The 23013-nt window shown below is 36.2% G+C and overlaps 1 protein-coding gene across 1 annotated transcript in view; it reads right to left on the bottom strand.

Annotated features, from left to right (window-relative positions):
- Positions 1-17294: 17294 nt before the first annotated feature.
- PEX2 (peroxisomal biogenesis factor 2) overlaps positions 17295-23013 on the bottom strand; it is a 24251-nt gene continuing 18532 nt past the window's right edge. Inside the window, exons 2-3 of the mRNA XM_044657945.1 lie at positions 19360-19486; positions 17295-18309 (exon numbers count right to left, since the gene is read on the bottom strand). Coding sequence (XP_044513880.1) covers positions 17372-18289 — 918 coding nt within the window. The 5' untranslated portion in view covers positions 18290-18309; positions 19360-19486 and the 3' untranslated portion in view covers positions 17295-17371. The remainder of the gene's footprint in view (positions 18310-19359; positions 19487-23013) is intronic.

Below are 23013 nucleotides of genomic sequence, written 5' to 3'. Positions count from 1 at the left end.
ACAAGTGGCACAGCAGGGGGGTCTCTTACTGAAAAATATTATTGTTCTTTTTCCTCTTAAATATAAAAAAAGAGAAATTAAAAAAAACTCTTTTACAGGTATTTTGTTCAGTATTTTTGTATACATATTCATTGATGAGATTTGACTATAATTTTCTTTCTGTTTTTGCCCTTCCTGGTTTAGGTATCAGTACCATATTTCTTTCATAAAAGGAGTTTTACAAACTCCTTTACCTGTTATTTCAAGTAATTTGTTTAATATTGTAAATAACTGACCTGTGAGGAAAGGGAATTTTGCAAGAGCATGGAATGGAATGTGTGAAACAAAGAAGAGAGAGCAGAAGGCAGTTGGAACCTTGAGAGGAGGGGCTTCTGGGAGAACAACGAACTCTTGAAAGGAGGAGGGGGAGTGTTCTGGGATTCTGTGTGGGAGAACAGCTCCTAATCCAGCTCCAGGATTGGAGATCAAAACCATTCCTGAGAGATTCCTACCTTACCCTGATAACTACTGAATCCCTGCCATTGTTCCTGCTCACAAACAAAGAAGATCTGAGTGGACCAATTGAGCTTTCAGTTTACCTGAAGGGTTTACCCTGAGGGTAGACTATATTGGTCCTGAAGACAGACCTCTCACTTGTGCCAACTACTAACTAGACTTATTTTCTTTGAGACTTAGTTTAGAATTAGTTAGCATAGGGAAAGAAGCATCTGACAGAAAGGGATTTCCAGGCCAGCTCAGCTTTAGCAGGGGCTGAAGGACTTGCCTTTGATTGGTGTCATTAGATAGGGAACCCTAATAAACTTCTTTCCCTGACCTCACCCTTATGATCTTTTATTTAATAAATAACCATACAGGAAAGAAGGAGAAGATTGTTGAATAGGGGTTTTTCCTGGAGAGAGATTTTACTTGACTGGGTATAGCAAAAATCTCCCAGTCAACCATCTTGATCTCTCTTCCAGGTTAGCTTTCTTATTCAGGACAGTACACCTTGGAGAGGCTAGGTTTAGTAAAACCCTACTCAAATGTTTACACCATCTCCTAAAGCAGGGGTTGGCAACATATGGCTCTTTCTGCAGGAGCCATAAAGTCAATTTTTTTTCAGGCGCTGTTACAGGAGCACTCACTGTTACAGGAGCACGCACTGTGAGCACTGTATGGCTCTCACGAAATTACATTTTTAAAAATGTGGCGTTTATGGCTCTCATGGCCAAAAAGGTTGCTGACCCCTGTCCTAAGGTGTTCCTTTTTCCCTGTCTCAGTGGCTGTATTTACCTTCTCAGCAGAATTGTACTGGCCCAGGACAGGGAGTGTAGACATCTTGGCTCTTTGTCCAAGAGGGAGATACCCTGTCAGATCAGGTGAAAGCAAAATCCTGACCACATATCCTTATTATAACCCAGGGTTCTCCCTCCCATTTAACACCTGTAAGTGTTAGAATTCACTTATAAATCCATCTGGTCCTGATGCTTTTTTCTTAGGAAGTTTGTTTATGGTTTGTTCAATTTCTTTTTCTAAAATAGGTTTATTTAGGCATACTATTTCTTGCTTTCATAGTCTAGGTAGTTGATTTTTTGTGAGTGTTCTTTCATTGTTATATTTCTTTTTATATAATTGAGCAAAACAATACCTAATAATTGCTTTAATTTCATCTTCATTGGTAGTATATTCATGCTACTGATTGGCCTTCTTCTTATTCTTCTTCTTCCTCCTCCTCTTCCTCCTCCTCCTCCTTCCTCCTTCCTCTTTCTCTTCCTCTTCCTCTTCCTCCTCCTCCTCCTCCTCCTCTTCCTCTTCCTCTTCCTCTTCTTCTTCTTCTTCTTCTTCTTCTTCTTCTTCTTCTTCTTCTTTCTTCTTTCTTCTTTCTACTTCTTTTTTTTGTTAGATTTACCTAGTTCTGAGAGGGAAAGATTAAAGTTCTCATTTTTTTGTTATCTATTTCTGCCTGTAACATTTAATTTTTCTTTGAAAAATTTGGATGCTAAAACATTTGGTGCATATAGATTTAAAATTGATAATTGTGTGATCTATGGTACCTTTTAATATAGCAGTTTCCTTGTTTATCTCTTTTGATTATTTCTATTTTACATCTAACTTTGTCAGAGATCATGATTATTAACCCTGCATTCTTTATATCAGAGTGATCCTTTTATATTCTGCTCCAATTCTTTATTTTTACTCCATATCTGACTCATTTTTAAGTATGTTTCTTGTAAACACTATTTTTTAGGGTTTTGGTTTTTGAACCATTCAGCTATCCATTTTCATTTTATGGGTGAATTCATCCCATTGACATTCAATCATAATTACTAGTTGTTTTTGCCTCAATTCTGTTTTTCCTCATTGTCCTTCTCTTTCTTTCTTTTTATTGTATCCCTCCCCAGATGTCCAATTTCTTCTGTCCACTATCTTTCCAATTTGCACCACTTCTTAGAAATCTTTCCTTATTCTCTCCTTTTTTCTACCTAGTTCCAAATTGGCCCACGTTTCTGAGGATCTATCCCTTGTCTTTTCCCCTTTACCTTTTAGTTCCTAATCTATCCACCTTTCCAAAAGTCCCTTCCTTATCCTCCCTACAAAGTCTTCTATTTCTTATAATGGGTTTGATTCTAAAAACCCTTCCCTTATCTTATCCTAAAAGTCAGGCATTTATGCTCTAATTTTACCCCACTACTTCTTGATATGTATTCCATTTTCAGAATCCTTCCCTTCCCTTCCCTTTTCTTTTCTTTTTTTTTTAATAACCCTTATCATCCATCTTAGAATCAATACTGTATATTGATTCCAAAGCAGAAGAGTGGTAAGGAGTAGGTAACGGGGGTTAAGTTACTTGCCCAGGGCCACACAGCTAGTAAGTGTCTGAGGCCAGTTTTGAACCTAGGACTTCCTGTCTCTATGCCTGGCTCTCAATCCATTGGTTCACCCAGCTGCCCTTATCCTTTCCTTTTCTTATCTCCTTGCCCTTCTTTCTCTTAATTTACTCTTCCTTCTCTTAGTGCCTAAGACACCTGAAGGGCTTTCCTTTGCTCTTTCCTTTGGTCCCTCCCTTGTCCTATCCCAGTTCCTCTCTTATCTCCTCCCCTTTTCTTCTGTTCCTCTATATGTTAAGAAATTTATCCTTCTAATTGTATGCTATTCTCTCTTTATCCCATATCTGAGAGTAGGGCTCTTATGCTATTAGCCCTCCACCCCATCTTTCTTCTCCATGGCAGTTACTTCATTCATTTCTTCTCTATATGAGATAGCCATTTTACCCTACCTCCTCCTGATCATCACTGCTTCCATTTTGGTTCATTCCATTGCATTCATCTTGACCTCAAGTTTTCCATCTATACATGCTCCTTCAAAATACTCAGGCAATGATGCTATTCCCAGGCGCCTTGGCTCACATTTTTCAATGCAAAAATGAAATATTTTGATCTGTTTGGTTGCTTATGATTAGTCTTTCATCATTACTTTTGTATGTTCCTTATAGTTCAAATTTTCTACTGAGTTCTAGGGTTTTCCCCAGTTGGGGAAAAAGATTTACCCAGTTGAAACTCCTTTAGTTAATTAAGTATACATTATTTGCCTTTTATAATTATGCTTAGTATTTCTGGATGTTATTCTTGGCATTAAGCCCAGTTCTTTTGCTCTACAAATGCTGTATTCCATATCCTGTGTTCTTTTAATATTGTGGCTACTAAGTCTTGTATTATTCTGACTGTAGCTCCACAGTTCTTAAATTGTTATTTTTTTTCTTGTTGCATGTAGCATTTTTTCACTGGTCTGGGAGTTCTAGAACTTAGCAATGATATTCCTGTGCATTTTCATTTGTGGTGATCAGGGGGATTCTTTCAATCTCTATTTTATTCTTTGATTCTAGAATTTCTGGACAGTTTTCCTTTCATGATTTCTTAGAGTATGGTATCTAATTTCTTTTTTTTTTTTTATCATAACTTTGTGGGAGTCCAACTATTCTTATATTGTCTCTCCTTGATCTGTTTTCCAGTCTGTTGTTTTTGTAATAAGATGTTTAATGTTCTCTTCTATTATTTCATTCTTTTGATTTTGCTTTATTATTTCCTGTCACCATAGGAAATCATTAGTTTCCCTTTATCTAATTCTAGTTCTAAATAGATTACTTCCTTCCATGAACTCCTGGATCTTTTTCCATTTATGTGGATTTTCATAATTTTCATTGATTTTTATAGAATTTCATATTTTCTTGATTTTCTTGCATTGCTTATTTTTCCCCCCTAGCTTTTCCTCAACCTTTCTCATTTAGTTTTTAAGGTCTTTTTAAATGCACTTCCAAAAGCTCTTTTTGAGCTTGTCATCCTTTATTATATTTCTTTGCTGTTTTTGAAGGAGGTATTTTTACTTCATTATCCTCTGAGTTTGAACCAAGGTCTTCTCTGTCCCCATAGTAGCCATCAATAGTTGGGTTCTTTCCCCCTTGGTTGCTCATTTTTTAGTTCTTAATTTTAACGGCCAGGCCAACAGACTTAATTATGGGCTTTTTGCTGAACTTTTAGTGCTCCTTTAACATTGGGGCTTGGATCCTCAGGTTTCAGGATTTTTTATGTGTGTTTGCTTTCTTCTTTGGCCCTAGTCACTTGTTTTTACAATCCAGGGTCTGATGTAATCTTGGGTCCTCGCTCAAGCCCCAGTCTGTGATTGGTCTCAGGTGCTCCAACCAGAGCCAGTAGGCATTTTGCCACTGAAACTGCAGGCAGGCAGACCACCTCCTGCTGTGGCAGCAGCCAGGGACCCCACTCTCCTGGGAGCAATCACAGCTGATGAGGCCCCAATCCCTAAGGAACCACACTCATCTGTGAGCAATCCATCTTCTTTTCTCTCTTCCCACTGCCCGCAGGTGTCCAGTCTAAATTTCTTGGATCTCCAAAGTCCATTGCCTTCCAGCACTGAGGCCTGAGGTCCTGCCCATTGGGTCTGGCACTGGCAGACTCTGTGGTATCCATTCCTTCAGCCCCCAGCTGTGGGGCAATGGGGAGTTTCCTTAGCTAGGCCACCACTCCACTTCACTCCTGCCTCCTGCCAGTTTTTGTCATCTTTAGTATTGATTCTGTGGAGTTATTTTTGGTTGCTTGTGGAGAGTAATGGGAGGGCAAAGGAGCTTTAAACCCTACTCCACCATCTTCCCATAATCCTCAGAAAGTTTTTGTTTGTTTGTTTTTAAAAACCTTACCTTCCATCTTGGAGTCAATACTGGATATTAGTCCCAAGGGCTATGCAATGGGGGTTAAGTGACTTGTCCAGGGTCACACATCTAGGAAGTGTTTGAAGCCAGATTTGAACCCAGGACCTCCCATCTCTAGGCCTGGCTCTCAATCCACTGAGCTACCCAACTGCTACAGAAAGTTTTTTTTTAACTATAGTTTCCTGAAATTTTGATTCTCTCCCTCCCTTTTCTCCCCCCTCCCTGAGTTAGTAAGCAATTTGATATAGGTTATGCATACTTAATTCTTTATTCATCATGTTGTGAAAGAAGATACACATCATACATGTGAAAAAAGATCCATGAAGGAAATATATTGAAAAATTGTGTGCTTTGATCTGCATCGAGACTCCATCAGTTCTTTCTCTGGAGGTGGATAGCATTCTTCATCATAAGTCCTTTGGAGTTGTCTTGGATCTTTCTATTGCTCGTAATAGCTGTCATTCTGTTCATCATCCTACAATATTTCTACTGCTAAGTACATTGTTCTTCTAGTTCTGCTCACTTCACTTTGCATTACTTCATAGAAGTCTTTCCAGGTTTCTCTGAAATCATCCTGTTTGTGATTTTTTTATGGTACAATAGTATTCCATTACAATTATACACCACAACTTGTTCAGTCATTCTACAATTGACGGATATCCCCTTAAGTTCCAATTCTTTGCCACCACAGAAAGAGCTGCCAAACATATTTTGGTGCTTCTAGGTCCTTTCCCCCTTTTGTTGATCTCTTTGTGATATAGACCTAGTGGTAGTATTACTGGATTGAAGTTTTATAGTCCTTCAGGCATTTCCAAATTGCTCTCTCTAATGATTAGATCACAACTCCGCCAACAGTGTATTAGTGTTCCAATTTTACCACACCCTCTACAACCCTAATCATTTTCCTTTTCTGTCCTATTAGCCAACCTACTATGTGTGAGGTAGTACTTCAGAGTTGTTTTAATTCGTATTTCTCTAATCAATAGTAATTTGGAGCATTTTTTTCATATGACTATAGATACTTTTGATTTCTTATTCTGAAAATTGCCTGTTCATATTCTTTGACCATTTATCAATTGGGGAATGACTTACATTCTTATATATTTGATTCAGTTCTTTATGTAGTTGAGAAATGAGGCTTTTCCCAGACATTTTCCATACATTTTCCCCAGATTCTGTTATCTTTCTAATCTTGGTTGTATTGTTTGTACAAAATCTTTTTTACTTGTTGTAATTGAAATTATCTATTTTATAACTTGTAATGTTCTCTATGTCTTAGTTGTTCATAAATTCTTCTCTTATTCGTAGGTCTGACAATGAAACTATTTTGTGCTCTCTTAATTTGCTTATGGTATCACCCTTTATTTCTGAAAGATGTATCCATTTTGACATCTTGGTATATGATATGAATGGTACGTGATATGAGTTGTTGGTCTAGACCTAGTTTCTGAAAGGGGGCATGTTGTGAAGGGCTTTAAATGCTAAATACAGGCTAAGTGGTTTTCCCAAGATCACAAGATCAGAGCTGGAAAGGAACTCAGAGATTATAAAAACCAACTTGTGCCCAAATAGCACACTGTCTACAGCATTGCTAATAGTATTCCCTAGTCTCTGACTGAAGACTATGAGCTCCCTAGTTCAGGTCATTACCTCTTCCTTGTATTATCAAGACAGACTCATAATTGAATTCCTTCGATTCTACTATACCATGTTGCCTCTACTTTCCAACTGAAGCCATTTGAAATTGTATACACACTCTTAGATGCAGCTTAGTGAAAAACTATTAAGTGTTTGAACAGATACCATATAGAAGAGGATTAAACTTGTTCTCTTTGTCCCCAAAGGGTAGAAGCAGAAGCAATGGGCAGATGCCGCAAAGGAGATAGATTAGGTTTCATGTCAACAAACTTGTTATAAAAATTGAGTCATATAAGAGTGGAGTAGGCAGCTTTTGAATGTAGTGGGATCCAATCAAATATCTAAGAAGCAGGTGACCACTATGAGGTATGTTTAGTAGGGCTTCTTTTTTGAGGGTGTGGGCCAGATTAGATGCCCATTGAGGTCCATGTCTGAAGCTCTGGAAATTGTGATTTGTAAATTGCCTTCTTCATTTTATACATGGCGCAGTTTGAGATTTTCTTCAGTTCTTATCTCCTTTTACCACTGGGGGTATGATAGTGAAAATTACTCAGAGAAGGAAAAAGATGACTTTTAAGAAAATTCTTATTATTTTAATATTCTAAATTTTGCTTATTTTAATGTTACTGTTTGCAACTGCAGCAAAGACATAAATGTTATTGCTCTGGGAAGTCAAGGGATCATGGAGGTCTTGTATTTCCTACCAGTTATCCACCCATGTAGTAGAATCTACCTATGTAGGAAAGAATAGGAGACTGATTACTAAATGTTTTTTTTTTTAAACAAAACTGATGAGACAGCAAATGATATTCAATCCTATTAAAGAGACTAAGCACAGACCTTTAAAAAAATCCTTATATTCCTTGCATTGGGATTGTGTGATATGGTTCTACAATTCAGGGAGATTGGAAATTACAGAACATCTGCAATGAAATTGGTTTTCTGTGGAAAACTGATGAATCACTTACTGCCAATGACTGGAAGGAAAAGTACTTGTTTATGCCCTTATGTAATGAATTTTTATGAGGTGAAGTTTGCTGTTTATAAAAAATACACTTTAAGCTGCTGTAGATGTAAAATAATAGAATTCAGAATTCAGAGCAATGCATTACTGCAAAGACAGTCACTAGCAGAATATTATCTGCTTACAAAACACCAAAACAGGGCTATTACTTCTATAATGGAATTAAAAAAAAATCTCATTCACCCAGTAAGATTCCAGGAGAAAAAGTATTTAAAGAGACATAGCTAAAATTGACAGTTCTGAAATTGCATGTACCTTCAAAGAAAAAAAAAATTCTCTTATTGTCCTCCTGAATCCCAACTGTGCTTTTCCTTAAAGCAAGAGTGCTACATAACATTTTAAATTAAAAACGACACTCCTGAGAGACCCTACAAAAACAAACCTGGGACTCTAGCCTCCCTGTACATTCCCAGGCAAGTATGAGCATGTAAGAAGACGGGTTCTGCTCTATTCTTGGGGACAGATTTGGTTTTTGAAATCCCAAATGATCCTGCCTTTAAGGGAAAAAAAAAGCCATTTTCATTTTTTTCTTCTTCCTTCTTTAAAAAGAATGAAGACAACACAACAAAAATAATAAATAATAGGTCATATTCTCTTTAAATGATTGCTCTTTTCTTAGATAAGCTGTAGATTTGTTAAGGCATTGTTATTGTTATTGCTCAATTTTTTTTGTATGTGAGTGACCTCACTCTCTAGTTACTATCTAAATACATTTAAATCCAATGATCTAATGTAGAAGGTAAACTTATAGAGCTCATCATTGCTTTGCTCTTAGACAAAAGCAATTAATTGGTTGTAAATAAGGATACATTAGTAGGGCCATCAAGAATTGATTTATAAAACAACCAACAGGCCTTTTATTTATTGTATGATAATTGACATTTGTATATATGTATGATAATTTGCATTTTCTGGTATTTTTAAACATGAGTAATTGTAATTTGAATTGGATGGAAAATGAGAATCTTCTAATCTGAGGACAACTTTAAAAGTTCATCTATATGTACAAATAAAATAATATAAATAATATATAAATACTATTACATATATACAGTCTTCCCTCAGTATATCAGGGTTCTTATCATGGCTTCACTGTATCACAGGTTTTTAAAAAATATATATCTAATTCTGTATTTTGGAGTTACACTTACAGCACACTATTGGCTGATAGAATGAAAGGCAACCAACCACAGTGCTGTATTCTGTATCCTGGACGCTGATTAGCTCAGTGACTAAAGGTTAATAAGAATGTGGAAAAGGTTTATAGGAGAGTGGGAAGGGTTTATAAAGCTTTAAAATATATATATAAATAATAAAAAAATATAACACTGCTACTTTGAGGATTTTCACCTATTGCATGGGTCTCTGGAATGCAACTCTTGCTATAGGTGAGAAATCTGGCAAAAATAAGCTTTCTTTCCCTTCCTCTTTCTCCTCCTAAGCTGAGACCTAAAGAAAAAGAATCGCCTTTATAGGTATGTGTAGTTAATCAAAACATTTCTACATTGCCCATATCCAAAAGAAGTATTTATCTCTTTCTGCATCGTCTTTCACTTCTGTATGAGGTTGAGAGCATGCTTCATCATTTGTCCTTTGAAATTATGGTTGGTTGTTGATAAAAGTTCCTAATTTTTCTCAAGTTGTTTGCCTTTGCCATGGTGTTTTCACTGTATAAATTTTTCTGTTCAATATAAATTACTTCCCTGGTTCTGTTCACTTCACTTTGAATCAGTTTAGATGCTTAAAATAGAATAGAAAGGCCTGAAACTTCACTAATTTAGAATATGGCAGAAATTGGGCAAGTATTGAAAGGACATTTATGCTTGTGCTAGCCATAAAAAGGGGTTTATTAAACAAATTACCTAGAATACTAAGAAAAAAGTTCAAACCTATGTTCCCCTAACTTTGCATGTACAGTAACAGTTGAATCTGGATTTCTAAGATGTGGCTAAGGTTTGCCCAAGAAAATTTGATGCTATCAATAATTATCTGAGGACATAAGATATTTTGAGAGTGGGACAACTAAAGGCAAGCAATAGTATTGGTGTCATTCAAAGATGTAGCCATGGTAGAACTTGAGAAAAAAGGTGTCACTGAGGCCCTGGTTGGGGGTGAGAGTCTAGAGGTCCAGAGAAAAGCAGAATCTGTCTGAGAATGATGCAATTTAATAAACTTCTTTGCCCAAGAAATTATTGAGGCCCCCCAGGTCAATATGAGCTGTGTTACAATTCCCAGGCTATTAAGTCCATTCTAGTAGCCTGCTATAACTACTGTAGTTATAGTTGCCTAATTATTGTGAATCATTGCAAAGTTCACCTGTAGTAGAAATTCAAAATAAGCCAAAGCTTGTGATGAATGGAAAGGAAAAAAAAAAGTGGGAAGGAAGAGGTTGGCTTGTTAGTTTTTTTTTGTTTTTGTTTTTTTTTAATTTTAAACCCTTAACTTCTGTGTATTGACTTATAGGTTGAAGATTGGTAAGGGTAGGCAATGGGGGTCAAGTGACTTGCCCAGGGTCATACAGCTGGGAAGTGTCTGAGGCCAGATTTGAACCTAGGACCTCCTATCTCTAGGCCTGGCTCTCAATCCACTGAGCTACCCAGCTACCCAGCTGCCCCCTGGCTTGTTAGTTTTTTAACCTACACATTGGGGTCAAGAGAAAGCTGAGTAAAGGAATAGGATTACTGGCACTTGGGTGGGATGGGATGATGATGTCATGATAAAGAAGACAGAACTTCTAGACTTTTATTATTTCTGTTTTCTCCACCAAGGAGAGTGATCTTAGGCCAGGGCAAGATAAAAAAAAAAACAAAAAACTTACAATAAAAATAGTTTTCAGGGAAATGAAACTTAAAATAAGCAAAATGTTGGGAGTACCTTGTTACCTCAAGTTTGTCATCAGATCCAGTAAGAAAAACAACTTAGGGTTTTCAATCACCTGTTTGGACACTAGCTACAAGACTTTTTGTTTTTGTATAAAATGTATCAACTTAATACTTCTTTAAAAAATCCAATAGAATCTAACTAAAGGAAAATATTAGGCACTTACTGGCACTACAACTTAGGTAAGGCATGAGTTAATCTCTTTTCTACAGAGGATCTTTTACACTGGCTCTTTAATGAGAACAAGTTGTTCTACTGTTAATATGAGGGGTGTATTCACTTCAGTAGTGATTCCATGGAAAGTCAACTACGTATTGAATTACCTTCTTTTGGATCCCCTGTCCTCAAGATTGACTTGGCTTAACCTTGCTTGACTTGTTACATCTGCAAGAATAACAGCTCAAGGCAGGATGGATGAAGGCCATCGTGCAAAGAGGTGCTTAATAAAATCCTTTTTTGTTAATGACTTCATGAAATCGTAAGCTTTCTTACTGAAAGTAAAAAGTATTCTGGAGGAAACATGGGCTGCCTTTCGAGGAAAGAGGAAGTCATCCTCTCCTTTCATTTCTTACATTCCTTTTAAGTGAAACAAATAAAAATTAAATGCTTCCTCACTTGCTATACAGGTTGAATATAAGATTTTATTTAACATATTAGTTTAAAATAATGAAAATCACAGGTAATTAACATTGTGACCAGTATATCTGCATGAAAACCATGGCTGACTATATTGAGCTATGATTGCATTGATTCTATTTGCTGTCAATGTGTAGCTCAGCTCAAATCTACTTTTCTCATTATACTTCATCAAACACTGCAAAGAAATAGTTTTTTTCCTGTATGTTCTCCAAATATTTGATGGTTACCCCTTAAGTAAATATTTTTAATGTAAACTGTTTTAATGGAAAAGTCCTTAAATATATTAGTTTATTGCTTCCTTAAGCAAAGTATGCTAAAGATAACTTTTCCTTGATTTAAAGTAATTATGATGAACAATTACTCTACTATAATAAATCAGTAACATTTTATGCCAATTCTACACGGTTGTGTTTTTTGAGTTGTGCCTTTTTGAGTATTTATTTATTCCCTTACTAATGGGCTATTAACTATTCTTAATGCTGCCAGGATTGTCTCCTATCTGATTCTGTTTTGCTATTTCTAATCTGCTTTGGGTTGAGAAACCAATGAATTTTGTGGGATCTAAATGATCAGCAGGATCTAAATGAGGGCTTACAAACTCTCAGTTTTGATGCATGAACACCACACAAGGGTCTTTTTGGGGAGGGAAGGGAACAGAACATTTTCTAATTCTTAGCTCCATTCTGGATAATGCTATTTCATTTATTAAGCACATGAAAGTTGACATTTGTCAGATGATACTTTCTTTGGAGGCTTCACAATTTCATATGTGAGAATATCCTCTTCATCAATGTATATTACACAGAACCTTTCTTATCCTAGATCAGTGATGGGCAAACTACAGCCTATGGACCAGATTGGGGGCCGGGGGGGGGGGGGGGGGGCGAAATGTTCTATCTGGCCCTGTGACATTCCTCCTAATCTGACAAATACAATGAGCAGGATACAATACAATGAAACATCGAAAGAGTTGCCTTAGAAACAGACTGACAGATGAGCATTTCCTTTCCTTTGGCCCCTCTTTAAAAAGTTTGCCCATCACTGGTCTAGATGATTCTGATACATGATTTCCTATAAAATCCCTCTTAGCAAGTCACTTGGCCCCCATTGCCTACCCTTACCACTCTTCTGCCTTGGAGCCAATATACAGTATTGACTCCAAGACGGAAGGTAAGGGTTTAAAAAAAATAAAATTAAATCCCTCTTAGCAGATTTAGCCAACATGCTGGAGATCTTCCTCTTGTTCTTTTCACATCACAGAGGTATGAATGGGAAACTTTGCTGGTTTCAGCTATCCGTCTTGTATGCCACCCTGAAAGAAAGTATCATTAACATGCATTTAATACCTCCCAAGCCTCTTTCCATTTCCTTGTAGATTACTTTATATTTTAGTTCTAAAATTTTTGTATTCTATGACCAGAAGTTGTATATTTTACAATTAAAAATAATCTGGCCAAAATGTAACATACAAAATTGAATGAGAAAAAGATCTCTGCTTTGTTGGTTTAACTGACACACCAGAATGAGATCATTAAAACCAGTCAGATATTGGTAGCTTACTTTTTTTTTTGTTTTTGAATGGTGGGAAGTGGGTCAGGGACTGTGGATCTGTGATTTCATTAATATAGAGAAATCACAGGATGGAAATTGTTTCATCGACGCACATCTGTTGTTAGAACTGCCTGGGGCACTAAGAAATGACTTAAACAGGGCACACAACAGTATGTCAGAAGCAGCTCTTGAATTGAGGTCTTCTTGGTTCCAAGTAGGCTCTCAATTGACTATCACACGTTGTCTCTCAAGACTGTGTGGCTTTGGGCAAGTTATATAAGCTCTTTAGGCCTCAAGTTTCCTCTTCTTCCTTAGAATAGTTTCCTCAAAATATTTATGTAGCACCTATAGTTCTTGCCATTGTATTAAGCACTTTAATAATAATAACATTTACATAATACTTACTATGTGCAAAGCACCTAGTGATACTATACTAACTGCTTTAGAAATGTTATTTCATTAATTCTCATAACCTGTACTATTATTATCCTCATTTTACAATTGAGGAAACTGAGGCAAACAGAAGTTAAGTGACTTGTCCAAAGTCACACGAAGCATTTGAAGCAAGATTTGAAAGCTAGTTTTGAAATAAAATGAAAGATTTGGATTAGATTCTCTCTCAATTCCTTCTGAGCTATAAACCTATCATCCCTATTTCCCTTAAAAGTGAAACTAGTTATGGTTGTTAAATTCTAGGCAAGTTTGGAAAAGCCTATTTAATCCACAATTTAGTTGAACTAAAGAAGGTGGAGGCTAAAGGTCTTAGAGATTAGGCAACATGAGGGAAGGCTCTAATGGAAAGGAAGAAGGGAGGGGGGTTGATGGAGTTTCAGATAATTCCCAAAGTATATGTGTATGTGTGTTAGGGGTGGGTGGGTGGGAATGCATTAACACTGAATAGCATACTAAATGGGCTAGTAACACTTAGAGAAATATTTGCCAAAAATTACTTTATAATTTTTTAGTTTTATTTTCCAATTCAAATAAAATTATTGAAAAGTAGGGTTTCTAAAGAAAATATTCACATAGTCATCTTAAGACTTATAGTAATAAGAATCAATGCTCATTTTAAAATTCTTTAAAACATTACAGTTTTTAGAAAATAACAGAATTTTTCTGGTATTGACATTTTACTCATAATGTAATTGATTTAAAACATCAGAAGTGGTATCCATTTGGTTAATTCTCAGCTATCTGGATTTTTCTGAATTTGTTATCTTGAGAAAAGTACAACCATTTTATACTTTTTCTCCCATAGTCAAAGAATAGTAATGAAGAGCTCAATTTAAAAAAAAAAATACAATTATAATTTGATTAGCCAAAATACTCCAAGTATCTTTCAGATACATGGTATTTAACATGAATTGTTTTTCTAAAGTTTTTTTTTTAAATAAGAAAGCAAAATACCAGAAAAGAAAAAAGATAGATTACCATCCTAACAAGTGATAGTTCAAAAGAACAGACATCCAAATATGTGCATGTGTGCATATATGAACACACCCAGCCTATTATTTTCACTGGCATGGGGAGCTACTGATGAGGAAACCCCCAGCCAAAGATGAAAGACAACTGTTCTGCATCTTAGAGTCCGAGGAAGTTATAACCCTTGCCCTTCCTGGCAGAACCAGTTTGTATCGGAGGCTAGGTATCTATCATTCTCTACCATGACTTTTCATGTATGCCTGTGTAGAGCTACAGATACATACATCAAGACAAATATGGATTTCAGATTAAATTTCATTTTCTTTGATTCAATCAAATGTTCTAGGCTAAGATCTTTTTGGATCCAATATGGTAGCTCTCTCTCTGGCAGCTTTGTGTCACCTGCATGCATCTATGCCATCTTCCAAGTGACTTTACTGCCTTAGTGTCAGCCATCAGTTATACCCTAATCTTGATTCTGATTAGAACTGAATTTTGACTGAGGCACCAGAAGCAAATGTGAAAACAAAGAGCCCTCTCCCCTCCCCAATGAGCTTGGGTTACTTTCCATACGTGACCCTGAGCGGATGGTCACTGGTAAGACCACCACCCCTTACTTTTCTCTTTTCAATGGGAGAGGATAAGAACTATAAAATAATAAAAATATGGATGTGTTGAAAAAGTCATAGATTTCATTACATTATTTTTGCTGCTAACACCCACAGCTCTTCTAAACTTCCCTATTTCCCTAAGCTATCAACTTCCTCTGAATCCTTGATTCCTCATTCAATTTAAAGTGCTCTCTCCCAAGTAAATAATAATCTCTTAATTGCCAAATTTGGTAGCCTTTTCTCAATCTTCATCTTTCTTGTTTTCTCTGGAGCATTTGATACTAAAGATTATACTCTCCTGCATACTTAACTTTCTTCTGAGTTTGCAGAAAATTATCCATATCAACTATAAAAACATCTAATCTTTTAAAAAATTGGAAACAAATTTCTAACCTGTAAAAAAATCTTCCAAATGAAGAGTTTTAATGGATTTTAAATTTATTTATTAAATATGCAAAAAACATAATACCTGGTTACTTTACAAGAACTGAATGATATTAGAGAAAATTACTGACTGAATTTGAATAAATATCTTTGAATAACTAGTGGATGGAATCAACAAATAAGCATTATAATTTTGTAAGGCAATGGTGTGCTTCTTCCATATAGATCTATTTAGGAGATATCTTTTTTTTTTTTTGCTGTGTCAGTCATTAAAATCAAGTGATGAAATAAGCTGAAATTATAATCAAGAATTTTGAAGCACTATCATAAAGTAATAAGTCAAAACTTCAAAAAAGATTTAGATACATTCCATGATATTCATTAAAATATTATTAACAATCATCTTTAATCATGAGAAAAAATATTTTGTTTTTACTGTTCACAAATAAAATTCACTCTTTTGTTTTAATACAACCTTTAAAATGTTATTTTTGTGTTGTTTACATATAAGAAGTAAATATGTACCTATTAGGGGCATATGCTCAAAACTAATTTATTGACAGAGGTACATGATCAAAAACTCTGAAGACCACAAGTCTAGAGATGAAGTTAAGTTTCTTTTGTAAATTATATTTACCTTCAGCATTTAAGTTTGAAAGAAAAAAAAAAGGTATGAAACAGATGACACAAGCAATTTCAGATGTGGCTTGAGCTTAGCTATGAGGAATAGTATTAAAGGCATTTAATTTTACAGAGAGCTTTAAAGTTTGCAAAGCCCTATATATACATTATTTCACATGAGCCTCATGATAATGCTATAAGTAAGTACTGAAGGTACTATTCCATTTTACAGAGGAGGAAACAGGCTCAGAGAGGTTAATTTGTTTATAATCATACAAGTTTAATATAAACAATCTCTTATGATTCCAAGTTAAGTGATTTTTTAAATACATTATGCAAAATGTCAATAATGTGCCATGATTTTAATATAAACAGCCCCAAATCATTTAAAGAGAGTTATCTAGGCAAACAGTGAAATAGAAAGGGCATTGGATTTGGAATTAGAATAGCTAGGCTTAAATCCTAAGTATTATTTATTACAAATGACTTACTTAAGTGACTTTGAATAAGCCAGTGAATCTCTCTTGGCTATGAGTTTTCTTATTTGGACAGGATGATCTACAAAGCAGTGTGGTGCAGTAGGAAGAGCACTAGCTTTGGAATCATAGGACCTGGGTTCAAATATTTTTTCTGAAACATGCTGGCTATGTGGCCAAAGGCAAATCATTTCACTTTCCTGGGTTTATACTTAACAATAACGAAAGGCCTGGTCTCGATGGCTTCTGAGGGCTATTCTATCTCTGGTCTTGGGATATGGAAAGTTCTATCTATTTCTATTTATGACCCTGTGACCCAAAGATATTATAAAGACTTCCATTTGCTATTAAGGTAAAATAATTAAAACAATATTGTGTAATTCACTTTCTTTCCAGGAAAGAACATTCTTAATAGTTGTTATTCAGGAGAGTAAGCAAGTAGCCATTATTAAAACTTTGGGGCAAAAGCCAAAAAAAAAAAAAAAATACTTTTTTCTAAGAACTCTTTTTAAAAAATCTAAAGATTGGTCAAGTTCAAATTGATGATATTTTTATTATCAAGATATAGTAGAATTTACATAATAAATTTGATATAATGTAACTTCCACAGATTAGACTTGAAATACTAAAGACTAGAGACTTGAAATAATGATTCTGAGAGGCATCTTTAAGGTTTTACTTGTTGTGCTTAAAGAAGGTGGATTCCATTTTTTTTTTTAAATTTAAACCCTTACCTTCTGCCTTGGGGTCAGTATTGGCTCCAAGGTAGAAGAGTGGTAAAGGTGGGCAAAGGGGGTTAAGTGACTTGCCCAGGGTCACACAGCTGGGAAGTGTCCGAGGCTGGATTTGAACCTAGGATCTCCTGTCTCTAGGCCTGACTCTCAATCCACTGAGCTACCCAGCTGCCCCCAGGTGGCTTCCATTTCTAAGGAGCATTCACTTCTGACATTTCAATTCCCGACTTCAGTGGCTGCAGATTCCGTACCTCTGTGCCACACTTAGGACAAGTGAAGTACATATCAAATAAATAGCTACTTTTAACACAATAATAACAAAATACATGTACACAACCGATAGTATGAGGCATAGTAGGCCACTCTCCACAAAGGGAACATTCTTTGCCATGGGTGGCTAATGTATCATCACTGTTAGGAACACCAGTAATAGGGATACACCAAGATGACAACTTGGCTTTCAACTTTTGGATATTAATAAGTGGTAAAAGAAAGATCAGAAATTCCGCGAAACCATGCCACAGAAGTTCCCTATTCATGTATTCGAAACCAACTTCTCGAATGTTTTGGGGTTTGCAAAATACAGATCGAATACCTAAGAGACGCTCTGTCAATGTAGCAAACTTTCCTTTTTGAAGGAAAATAAGGAAATTTACCAAACTACTTAATTTCAAAAGTCCAACAATAAGATTGGTGCACTGTTTGATTTTATAGAATGATGCTAAATGGTGATTGCGGAATAAATCATAACATCTTTCTTCTAACCACCTTCCTCCAACTGTGCAAATAGCATACCATAACTTTTGATTTTTACTTAGTGGTTGATATTTCTGTGTTTGAGAATAATCATTTTTGTATTGGATGTTCATGATTGACTGTCCAACAGTGGCATTCTTGGAGTAAATGGTGAATCTCCATAAGAAAAGCCACAAAAATGCTTTTACCTCAGGTTCAAACCTGGCTAACAAACCTGGCTTAAATCCATGAAAACAATGAGTAAACTGGGACCAAACTAATTGTTCCAGGGCTTTGTTTAGTTCCAGGGCATCCAGCTGACTTATTCTTAGTACAGGATTTGTGTGTTCAGTGTTCTTTTCATTGGAAGACATGTCTTCTTCACTGCAGGACTCTAGAGAAAATAAACAATAAGCAAATATGTCCTGATTTATTAATTGCTTAATAGATTTGTAAAAGTGTGATATTCATGTTCATGGTGTTTAGGACAAAAACCTGATCTTTATTTAAACAGTGGAAATATACTAATGTGGTTACTTATGTATTTTACATAAACAAAAAATAAATAAATAAACTACATTTAGTTGGTTGCATCCTTTTTCAACAAATCATTTTTAAGGCAGAAATGTCCCATAACCTTTTAGTTATATATTTTAAACTATTATAAAAAATTAAAATTATAGGTATTCTCTAAATTACCTTTAAGTTAATATGACTAATGGGGCAGTTTATCATCAGCCTAATGACTGCAAACTATAACAATTCACTGGATGGTGAGTCAAGGCTAGAGTTTAATTTTTAGCCCTGATATTTTCTACATGTGTACTTTTAAATGAGCAATTTAATTTTAATTCACTATGTCTTGAATTGATAAAGGAAAATGGCAAGGATAAGAGAGGTCAATGCCTATTTATCCTATTAATCTATTGTGAAAATAGACAAAGGACAATTTTCTTGAAAAGACAACTCAAATAAATACAGTTTTCTTACCACTAAATACTAAGAGGTTAAATTACACATGGAGAAAAATTTCAAGAGACTCTTGAGAGTTATGGTAAATAATGTGACTCAGAAATGTGCTAAGCCTCAGAATCACTAGTATGGGGTAAAAAAGAGAATGAAAGTGGGGGAAGCTAAGTGGCTCAGGGGATAGAGAGCCTAGGTTCAAATCTGGCCTCAGATACTTCCTAGCTGTGTGACCCTGGGCAAGTCATTTACCCCACCCCTCCCTCTCACTACCTAAGCCCATACCAACTCTTTTGCCTTGGATTCCAAGATGAAAGGTAAGAGTTTAAAAAAAGAGAAAATAAAAATAGCATGAATATAACAAATTCAACAAACTGATGAAGTGGTGAGTCTTTTCCCTTATCCAGTCTACCCTTTTCTTCAAATTATAGTTCGTTTACATAATTAAAATCCTGAATTAGAAGCAGAGTATACTTACATAATGTGAAGGGCAGTGATTCTGGTACGGTTTATTGTAATAGGGCACTGCATTGGTATTCAATAGATAAGCATCCACATTTTAGCTTCATTACTGGAATACCACAGACTAGAGCATCACAATGAATCTAAGATGAAAATTAATAAGGATAAAGTTTTAAGCTTGGGTTTGAAAAATCAACTCGACATGTATAGATAGAAGTGGAAACATTAATTTATCTGAAAAAAAAAACTCTGAAAGTTTTGGTTGACTCAAGATCAGTCATCAAAATGATATGAAAGTCAAAAGGTAATTCAAACTGGCTGCATTAACTGAATCACAGCATCTAAGATTATGGAATAAAAGCACAAACTTTCAAACGAATGAATGAATGAATGAATGAATGAATGAATGAAAATGCATTTATCAAGTGCCTACTATATGTCAAGCACTGTTCTAGACATTACAGATTCAAATCCAGAAATGAAACAGTAATTGCCCTCAAGGTATTTACATTCTAATGGGAGGACAACAATACAGCAAAGTGGTATCTGGGTGAAGGAATTTTTGTTTGGGGAGTCAAAGGATTAGTGAATAGAGGCAAATTGCAGTCCACTATCAAAGCCCTTTTCAGAGGAATGACAAGAATGACTTGCTTACTGTTCTCAGGGCAATAGGTTTAGAAGGGGTGGATGGGGAAAGGCAGGAGGCATAGTGTGGCAAGATGTTCCAAGATGTTCCTGGTGTAGGTACATATGAAACATGGTAGAAGTTGATCCAGATACATTCATTAAGGCAAGTTTGCATTCATTCATTGGCTAAAAATGCTCAGCAGATTAACCAATATAGGGGAAAGGCCTAGTATCTGCTGCTACAGATAGCAATGTGGGAAGTGGAAGAGAGTAGCCAGTTGAATGGCAAAATATCCCAAGTTGTCTAGTGTGGATGGATAATTATAATTGAAAAGATGAAGGGGAATGGATGAGGTAGAAGAATTAATATATGGCACAGTATTAACTATTTCATATCATTATAAATGGTGTCCTAAAATTTTCAGTTCAGTTTTAAGTTTTAGTAGCTTAAAACTAAGATTTTTTTGGACATTCTGCATTTCTTCATAGCCTTGGGTCTGAATTCTAGATTGTGAAATATTTTCAACCATGAATAGAACATGTTAAAATAGCATGAGTAAAGGGAAAATAGGTGGCTCTGTGGATTGAGAGTCAGGTCTAGAGATGGGATATCCTGGGTTCATATCTGGATTTAGATACTTCCTAGTTGTGTGATCTGGGCAAGTCACTTAACCCCCATTGCCTAGCCCTATGTTGGCAAACCTATGGCATGTATGCCAGATTATACCAGAGGGGCCTGCTTCCCCGCCCATGCCTGAGGACATTTTTCATGACCCACCCCTCTGCCCAGCAGCCCAATGGGAGTGCTTCTTCTCTCCCCTGTCTGGGGTAAGGGGTGGGGAGTGGGGCTCACATACAGCATGAGTGTGCAGTTTGGGCACTTGGTCTCTAAAAGGTAAATCATCCCTGGCCTAGCCCTTACCACTTTTCTTCTTTGGAAGCAATATATAATATTAATTCTAAGAGAGAAGGTAAGGGTTTAAAAAACAACAAGAATAATAAGAAGAGTTGAACATTATCTGAATGATTTAAGGAAAAATAGAATATCTATATTTTAATATGTGAAATTCCTAAGGAGTAGAGAAACAGCAAGCAGCTTGTAATCTTGAAATACATCATATGTCAACAATGATCCATTGGTTGTGTAAGGGTCAAATTAGGAGTTTGACAAAATAAGAGAACAGCTTTTAATAATTTAACAATTTAATGAGAATATAGTAGAGTTGTAAATTAATATTATCCCTTTAAGACAAGGAAAAGAAAACTTCTACCAGCTTTTAACAATTAACAATTTAGTTTAATTAAAATAGAGATAGTAAAAGAATATAAAATGAATATAGTAAAGGAGAGAAATATAGGAAAGAGGTAGAGAAAGAAAATTTCCTAATGTCTATACTATTTATCTTATAACTATCTATAATTACTACCTAAAACTGCCTATATCTACTTATAACTGCCTATAACTACAACTAATAACAACCTCACAAACTTCCAACCCAATCCAGCCCCATCAAAACCTACCCAATCAGTGTTTAATCTAACCCCAATTAGGTCTGTCAACGAAGACCAGCCACCTTCCAAAAAGTTCAAAAAGCCCAAAAGCTCTTCTAAAGGCTAAAGCCAAAAAGCCGTCTCAGGAAGTTCAGGCCCGCTTTTATATTCCGGCAACTAAACACCAACCACCAACTCATACCCAGCAGCCAACTTTCCCTCAACTGCCAACCCTAACTGTCAGCAACGGACCTCCCCACCAACTGATGCTGGCAGCCTTTGATCCCTTTTCTCTACCTCACTTCCTCTCTCTATGGTTCCTCCTTCCTGTCTCTATGGTTTCTCCTTTCTGTCACTGTGGCCTGGTTAATCTCTACATATCTCAATGGTAAGAGGACCTCCAGGTCCCCCATTAAATGAAAAAAGTAATAAAGAATTCCTTTTTATAGTGGGCAGGCATTTATCATGCACTATGTGTCAGACACTGTGCTATGCCTCCTTCAGAAGATGGAATTTGAGCTGCCTCTTGAAGAGGGCTGGAAGTCAGAGGGGAGGAGGAAGTATCTTCCAGGCACAGCCAATACTCAGTGAAAAAGTGTGGAGGTGGGAGCAAGGAGACCAGAGCCACTGAATCACAGAATTCATGGAGAGGGGTGACTAGAATGATAAGAAGGGGCTACATTATTATTGATCCGGTAGGTGATAAGGAGTCACTGGAGCTTACTAAATGAGGAAGGAATGTGATAGGGTCAGGCCTGTGCTTTAGGAAGATTGTCTTGCTAGCTAAGTTGAAGGACGGATTGGGGAAAGACATGATGTAGTGAACCCAAAGAAGGCTACAGACATAGTCTGGCTGGGATGAGGGCTGCTACCAGGGAGATGGCTTTATGAGTGAAGAGAAGAGAAGGCATATATACAAGAGATATTTTGAAGGTAGAAAAAGACAAGACTTAGAAACAGACTATGCTGAGTATGAGCAAGAAGCCTAGGCTATCACTAGTGTTACAAGCCTGGATGACCAGATGATGGTACCTTTCACATTAATAAAAAAGTTAGGAAGAGAGTGGAGTTTGGAGAGAAAAAGTAAGGAGTTCTGTTTTGGTTATTCTAAGCTTAAGATGTCTATGAGGTATATAATTAGGATATACTAGAGGCAGTTGGTGATAAGACACTGAAGTTAGCTGGGCCAAGAAACTTTGGAGAGGAAGAAAATAGGGTAAAAAGGCTGGCAAACAAAGGATTATAGATCTAGAGTTTGGAAGAGACTCTGAAAGTCATCTAGTCTAACCCTCTTATTTTATGGATGAGGAATATGGGTAAGGCTAAGAAACTTGTCCAAGGTCCTCTAACTCCTCACTGTACTCTGTGGCCTTCCCTCACAGGGGATCATTGTATTACCAGTTTAAGCAATAGAAGATAGAAGAGGTTCCTAATCTTTGGAATTTGGACTAATCCTGAAGTTGCAGAGTCTTGGATCTAGGCACTACAAGATTTCTCCTTCCTTCCTTCCTTCCTCCCTCCCTCCCTCCCTTCCTCCCTTCCTTCCTTCCTC

The sequence above is a fragment of the Gracilinanus agilis genome, chromosome 1 (genome assembly GCF_016433145.1).
Source record: "Gracilinanus agilis isolate LMUSP501 chromosome 1, AgileGrace, whole genome shotgun sequence".
Lineage (NCBI taxonomy): Eukaryota > Metazoa > Chordata > Mammalia > Didelphimorphia > Didelphidae > Gracilinanus > Gracilinanus agilis.
This window is presented reverse-complemented; position numbering and strand designations above follow the sequence as displayed.